At 37.0% G+C, this 8,099-nt stretch overlaps 1 protein-coding gene across 1 annotated transcript in view; it reads right to left on the bottom strand.

Moving 5' to 3' along the window:
• Window positions 1-3,421: 3,421 nt before the first annotated feature.
• Window positions 3,422-8,099, bottom strand: part of lingo3.L (leucine rich repeat and Ig domain containing 3 L homeolog) — a 62,225-nt gene continuing 57,547 nt past the window's right edge. Inside the window, exon 2 of the mRNA XM_018255307.2 lies at window positions 3,422-6,175. Within this exon, the coding sequence (XP_018110796.1) occupies window positions 4,326-6,143 (1,818 nt within the window). The 5' untranslated portion in view covers window positions 6,144-6,175 and the 3' untranslated portion in view covers window positions 3,422-4,325. The remainder of the gene's footprint in view (window positions 6,176-8,099) is intronic.

Here is an 8,099-nt window from a genome sequence, read left to right as displayed (position 1 = left end):
TGAATTTTGTATCGAGGTGGGGGGGACTTGAAAAGAAATTGTCTATAAGCCTTAATGTCATGTCACTGGTGTTTTATCATTTAAATAAATAACCCTATGAGGGCATTGCTCTGTAATGAACATTTGATATTTATGGTTTTCATACTCATTTACTCAATAAATATCCAGTTAATGTGTGATTCACTAGTATAGGTGCATGTCAGGCGGGTGTGTAGATGCAACCTGGCAAACATTAGTTTTCTCTTCTTCACAGACTATAAAAGATACCCAGCAAAAAATGTTCTGTTTCCATGCACTTTATTACGATCCCATTTATTATGCAAATCTTTTTTTTCCAGAAGATGTTCATGGGTTGTCTTATACATGAACTCTGGTCTTAAAAACTCACTATGTACAGAATATTTTATTAATACACCTCTTTATTCAGGAAGACACAGAGTAAAATCTATTAAGAAAATGGCCAAAACAAAAGAGTTTGTAGAATAAAACACAATCATCATCCAGCCTGGCCAAGCTTTTCCTCAAATCCAGGCAACATAGCCTGTAGTACAGTATCCCTTTCCAATGCATAGTTTATACTTCATGAGATCTCTCCTATTATCTCATATCACTTTATATTGGCAGTGAGGTCAGGTTAGAATTTTGTCATAAATATTAATTTATCTCGGTTTCTTTTCCAAAAGATTCTCCATAAGTCTTTAGTATTTTTTAAATTCCGGGAACATTCATTTTTTTTTTTTACTTGATCTTCATAATTAACATACCCACCTGGTGCACAAAACAATTCCCTTGCGTACCATGGGCTATATGTGGCGCAACCTGTTCAAAACATTGCTATCAACAATTGTACAATAAATAAAAAAGACAAAAATCCAATGTGGGTACTCACTAATGTATTTTACAATCCTGTTGCTGTAGAATGTTGGAGCTGTACATACACATGTATGTAAAGCTTAACCATGGCTTAAATTGCAAAAACAAAAAAACTATACATACATCATAGATATTAGCTTTGTGCATGTGGTGGGTTGATAAGTTGCAAATATTTGAGGGCAGATTGTTTTAAAAACCCATGGTCATATTAAGAAGCCCTTGACTAGAATGGATGCCACAGTGCTGCATCTGGGGTGCAGGCATCCATTAAAACAGTCCTGATTTGTATAATATAAATAAACACTATCTGTACAGTCTGTACACAAAGACTAAATTCTTGAACACATTTATTTTCTAGCTACTAATGAAATTATTGTTTGGTGCTAAAAGGTACAATATAGTCTGACAAAATGGTATCAAACACATTAATGCATCTAGTACCAACACTACTTAATCACTGTATTTTCTTTAATGCAAAATTAAATGGCAAGAGCAAGGGGCAATGTGCACATGGCCTACCATGAAAGACAATTAAAGAGGTAGTTCACCTTCAAGTTAATTTCTGTGTTATTAAATGGGCACGTCTTAGTAACTTGAATTATTTGCCTTCAGACTCAACCTTCAGTGTTCAAATGGGGGGTCAATGACCTGGGCAGCCAAAAAACTATTGGTCTGTGAGGATACAATTTTATTGTTATTACTTATTTTTCTATTCAGGCCTTCTACTATTCAACCCAATGGCTGTTTGCTGGGGTAAGCTGGACCCTAGCAACCAGATAGTGTTGGAAAATTGCAAACTGGAGATGATGAACAAAAAGCTAAATAATGCCAAAAACACAAAAAAAGAAGACCAATTGCAAATTGTCTCAGACATACATCAATTTCTGATTTTTTTTTAATTCTTCTGAATTCTATTGATTATGCTGTTCTATATGTAGTCTAGCAAAAGTACAAGCATAACAAAAAAAAGGCATATTTGGGGGGGGGCAGACTGAAGACCAGTTGGGGAAGTTTTAATAGAGAGAGTTACTGTTTACTCATGTAGATACTTATTAAATCCCAGCGTGAAATTCAAGAAGGCGTAATTTGGGTAAACACTTATTTGTAGTCCTAGATATTGTAGGAACTTGCTATATGGCTGACTGAACCATGTCTGTAGCTTTTTTAGTTAAGGGGTGGTCTGATTAGATTTTGGACATTAAAAGGTGGACTTGAACTTGAAAAATTCCAAAACAAAATGCCTTACTGTGTACAATTAATCAAAGAGCAGAGGCATCATGTGCCCGGCTATTGTTAAATTCTTGGTTATTTAAAGATAACACAAAGTAAAGTTTGTGTTTCTCTATGAAATCAATTGTACAAATGTTTTGTAAAAATCAAGTAGCTTTGACAATAAGTGATTACTCTAGTTTTTATTTTATATGAAAGTGTAAATTGTTACGTCTCCTGTCTTTTTTTCACAAAGCAGCAGTTTGGTAACTATCGGGTAAAGAATGGTTGCAAATTTACCCAATCTAAGAATCTGCAATCACAATCACATTACTGAATAGTATGCAGAGAAAAGATACTGTGATAAGGAGACATCCTGGAACCTTGCTTTACAACTCAGTAAGTAATGGGTAGTAGAATGTTTGCTACACATCTTCCTACATCTGTGAAGATGTTACTATCTTAGTCTGCTGTTTAAGCCTTAAGCCATTGTTCCATTTGCAGGCTGGACTCAAGATTTTCAGTACCTCTCTGGACTCCTATTGCGTCTGTAATACTATTAAAGTAGTAACATATTAATATGCTATAAATGAATGTCCTGTTCTTAGTAACATTTCAACTGGTCTTTATTTTAGTTCTTAGTAACATTTTAGCTGGTCTTCATTTTAATAGTTTTTGAATTATTTACCCTGGCAGCCAAGAAAATACTACAATTGTATTCTTATTTTTTATTACTTATGCTTTTATTTGGGTCCTCACCTATTCATCTTCTAGTCTCATATTAAAGCTGATGGTTTAAGCATGGTTACAAGACCAATTGCACCGTTGCAAGAAGATAAATGCTCAGTGCCGGATTTACATAGTGGGCGCCGATAGGCCCACTGCCGTTCGTTGCCCCTGACCCCTCCTCTATATTCGTGCAAATTTTCATCATCTGGACTGGAGCAATGGGGATTGGTGCATGGTAAATGTAAAAAATTATTTTATCTCCAGTGCATCCCCAGTGTTTTTGAACCAATGTGGGTGTGGTTGGGCAGAATGCCGCCCCCCCTCAAATAGAATTTTTAAAACTGGGACAAATTTAAACGGCCTGAAAACTCAAATCAAATTTGATTCAAATTCGATCAAACTCGATTCGAGTTTTTTCTCCGAAAAGACTGCAAACATCTCCAGATTGATCCCTGTACCTCTCCCATTGACTTAAACAGTAATTTTGCAGGTTTTAGATGGCGAATAGTCAAATTTGAATTCTTAAAGGGTCAGAATATGATAAATTGCGAAAACAGAATTAAAAATTTAAAAAAAACTTGAATCTAGTTTGGATAATTCCCTAGTTGAATTTGACAATTTTGTCAATAAAAAAATATTTGAATATTCAAATTTTCAATTTTACCCTTAATAAATCTGCTCCTATAACTATATGTCAACAAAGGAATACTAGGGCATATGTGCTTTTTAAGGTGAGAAGCTTATATTGTGAGTGATAGCTGCATATCAGTGGTGGATCACAATTTAGCTTATCCTGACAGTATATACTGAAAATGATGCTTAGCAAACACTGTTCTGCTTCTTTCTTTAATAAGCAATACTGCAATTTTATATAATTTTATTAAACAGAACACCCGATTCCCCCCTAAGCATTTTAATTGAAACAGTGCTTCTGTTATTGTGTGACAAAGGAATTTTTCTTTCTTTGTAATTGAAGAGCTGTACTAGAATTGGCCCCTGTATGATGAAAGAATTGATTGCATTTATTGATCTTAACCTGTTATGGTTTTCCACACATACTGAATATTTTTATAACCATGTCATGCTACTTTGTATAAAATAAATCAAGGTTGTTTTTATTAACTCTGTTTGCCTCTGCTTAAAAATAGCATACCTAAAAACCCCTACCAACAATCTAACGTTAACTGTTACTTTAAGAAATATTTGATCTACATAAAGTCATTTGGAGCCTGTTAGACATTTTGCACATCTTATTTTAAGGAAGAAGCACAAGGCTCCTGGAATGTTGACTAGTAATTACCCCATTTGGTTCCATGTCATGGGTAGCTGAACAAGGGAGCTCACTTGGCAAATGCCTGTTCATAGCCCTTGTGGTTGGAAAAGCAGGTATGAAGATACCAAATAGTCTGGACTTGATATTTTTGATTAGTCAGGCACTCCTTTTAACCAGCTATAATTAATGGGCAAGTATCACAGTGTCCAAATCAGTGAAACCTCTGTTGTTATAAACTCTTTCATATCATCTTCATATTAAATTTTCTTGCCCCACCATGTCCAGTAGCAGAGGTAGGGCCTTCAACTTTACGGAAAGAATACTCCACTGTGAAATTGTTTTTGTGCTGTCCTCTTCCTCTGCTCCAGACAAAGAGGAGAAGGAAGCAAAAAAGAACAACCCCTAGAAAAGTAATACAGCCCATGGCTGTGGACACTAATATTGTTTTCAGATCTAGAGTGAATTTCAAGAAGACTTGTGTGTCATTGTGGAAAGTATCATTGTATTCTGATAAGTACATTGTTCGGTTAGAGAAGGGGGAATTATCACTTTTAACTGTTAATGTAGCGAAATAGGTGTCATTACCACCAGCATTAGTTGCAATGCAGATGTATGTTCCACTATCTTGCACTTGCGCATATCGAATCTCTAGTGTTCCCTCTGGTAATACAGTGGATCTCCCCATACTTCTACTGGTGATCATTCTTCTTTGTGGTGAGACCCATACAATAAGTGGGGCAGGCTCCCCATCTGCTCGACAGTGGAAAGACACAGGCTGCCCTTCATGTGCTGTGATGTGTTGAAGCTTTCTGTCCCTTATCTTGGGCTTTTGGCAGGTGAAATGTTCAAAAAGTATAGAGTCAGGGAAGTCACGCAGGGCATTACCTTGAATTTTGGCTGGAGAGGCACAAACAGGTTGGTGGCTGTCAAAGTTCAATGTTTTTCTGCGCTGCAGGATCCAAAGTAAACGGCAATCACAAGCAAGAGGGTTATCATCCACTCGTAATGTTTCCAAAGTATTGACTGACTGGAAGGCACTTTCTTCCAGTGTTGCCAACAGGTTATTGGATACATTGAGTAGGCGTATTTGTCGAAGCCCTAAAAATGCTTGGGACTCCACTGTGCTTAGTGAGGCCCCAACGATGTGAAGCTCGCGAAGCCTAACAAGGTCTTTGAAGGTGCCTCGTTGAATGATTCTGATTGGATTATAGGAAAGGTTTATGTATTCCAGATACACCAAGTTCCTCAGGGCAGCCGCTGGCACTGATGTGAGATTTGTGTAGGTGATAGAAAGAGAAGTGAGGTTCAAACCTTGAAAAGCTGTATGACAAACATCCTCTAGTAATGGCCAGCCTTCCAATTCTAGTTCCTTGAGGTTGAAGAGCTTCTGAAAATTTTGCTCCTCTAATGAGTTTATACCTAAATAACGAAGCCTCAAGACCTCCAAACCCTGCAAGTAAGACAGTGACTCTGGGGATATAGAGGTCAGATTGCATTTTTCAATGGTCAGCTGATCCAGAGACACAAGTCCATAGAAGGCCTTCTGTGAAATATAGAGCAAGTCATTGTCTCCAACTTCAAGGCTTTTCAGAGTCCGCAGATCTTGAAACATAAAATCCAGAAGAATGACAATCTTATTTTCACTAATATCCAGCAAAGTTAGGTTGCTAAGTTTCGTGAAGACTCCAGTTGGAATCAACTTAAGCTGGTTGCCTTTTAGTTTAAGTGTCTGAAGAAAGAAGAGATTGGCAAAAGCCCCTGGCTCAATAGTGGAGATGATATTCTCACTAAGATCCACTTCCTCCAATAGAGAGTAGGGAGAGAAGTCACCAGGATTCAGGCACCTTATGCGGTTTTTACTGAGGTCCAAGAGCCTTGTTTCAGAGGGAATACCTTCTGGGATTGTTGTGAGGCGCTTGCGGTGGCAGATGACTGAACGTTGATTGGGTGTACAATCACACCTGGCAGGGCATCCCAACACCTTCCATTCGGGATATAGAAGAAGAAGGTGGAAAACAAGGATGGAGGACCAGCATGATGACATTATACGGGGCATCATACATTCAATGTAGCTAGCATCTTCTTGGGCCCCTGGTAATCAGAAACATGAAAATCAGAGTTAGCCTTATGCCCGGAAATAGACATAGCGCATAAATAACATTCAGAAATAATAATTAATACATTTTACATTGTAATCGGGACATCACATCTTAGGGCACCTCCTGAGACATTTTACATTGGCATTCCCTCAGATAACATTCATTAGAATTTCTCTATCAAAGTTGCCTACACCCAATATTTAATCTACGGTTTGAAATTTTTCCATGACATTGCAGCTCCTAACAGTGAAACACAACATCCATACCAATTACCCACGGTGCTTCATGACATTATAGCAGTATTCAGTGCTTACAGTACAGAATCAATAGCTCAGACAAGTGCATTCTTCTATTGAAGAAACTAGGGCTATGATGCTGACAAACAGAACATTTTGCATTCATTGAACAACAAGACTGATTTATAACTACCATTCTCTACTTAACTCAGTACAGTACCATCACCAAGTTCTTCATACAGGAATTAATACAGATATCAGAATGCAGTTTTAATCACTGATTGAGACACAAAAAGTTGTATCTTGATACTGCTTTAATTACATTGCCTGTAAATACAGACTGATGTGCCTACAATGTACAAGAAACGTTTTTGCAATCAGAATTGGGCAGAATGGACAAATTATCCCACAATTTTCACAGAATGTTAACTTAATAAGGCTTTGTTCAAATAATTCCCAAACATTGGAATATGATCTGTTTTTGCTAGCAGAAGTTGTTGAACTGGGACCCCACCAGACAAAAAAACAACCTGTGAACAATTAAGCAGAAATATACCGGTATGGGACGTGTTATGCAGAGTGCTCGGGATCTGTTTGCTCTTTTGAGAAATGGATTTCAGTACAGAATTCTGCTGGAGCATCACTATTAACTGATTCATTTTGAAAAAAATTTTTTTTCCAATGACAGTATCCCTTTAATTTGGTTACATAATTGGTTACATATTATTCTCTAAAAGCTAATAGTTATGTAGTAAATGAGGTTAAACAAATTTAAACTTTTGTCCAGGTAAAACCCTCTTAAAGGCACTTACACATGAGTGATTGCTCATATGTTCCCCTGCCATGACCTTTTTCCGATAGAGGATGTAAATCATGGGGCCAAAATGAATGGCCAAATGCATTTGAGCTGTTGTATGTTACATTTTACTTTGGTGGTGTTTGGTGGTTCAGCACAGCTCCATGAGTACAGCCTCCATTGGAATGAATAGCCTCCATGTTGGTAATTTGCTTACCAGAACATTATTATAAAGCAAAACTCAGAGAGCGTAAGACACCAACGGCTTCCAAAATCTCATTTATTTGTCCAGGCTTATATACCCTTAGCTTGACATTTAACAGTTTAAAAACACTGGTAAAACACTTTTTACAACAAGACAAGCTAAAAGGCATCCAACCTTTTCTTTAAACTATACTAAGTATGAGCATCCTACTACTTCACAGCTCTCACTGTAGAAAAAAACCAGACCTTGAGATTTAACCTCTGGTCCTCTAATCTTAAATGTCTAGTCTACAAGGGAAAATGAAAAAGCATTCATTTGTCTTTAAACTCAAAAATGAAGGATTTGCAAGATATTACGTGGGCAAGATCAACAGAAGAGTTGCAGTTAGACAAAACATGCTCAGTGATGAAATGTGCTTCAATTGAATAACAATTCTCAAGAGATTAAAAGCCTAGAAAGAGAACCCCTGGTGAAGGATTGCTTGTATCAGAAGCTAAGATAAAAGGTCCTTATATGAGAAGGGGTTATATAATAAAAGTATATATTATACTGGCTCACTACTGTTGTGCAAAGTATTTAATTGCTTAAGTTCTAATTGCAGAAACGTTTTTCTAAACGTGCACAACTCATTTGGAATTGATCTTGTGATACCAATTCATACCCCCAGTTGACTTAAGGG

The sequence above is a fragment of the Xenopus laevis genome, chromosome 1L (genome assembly GCF_017654675.1).
Source record: "Xenopus laevis strain J_2021 chromosome 1L, Xenopus_laevis_v10.1, whole genome shotgun sequence".
NCBI lineage: Eukaryota > Metazoa > Chordata > Amphibia > Anura > Pipidae > Xenopus > Xenopus laevis.
Note: the sequence above shows the minus strand (reverse complement) of the source record. Positions and strands in the feature narration are given on the sequence as shown.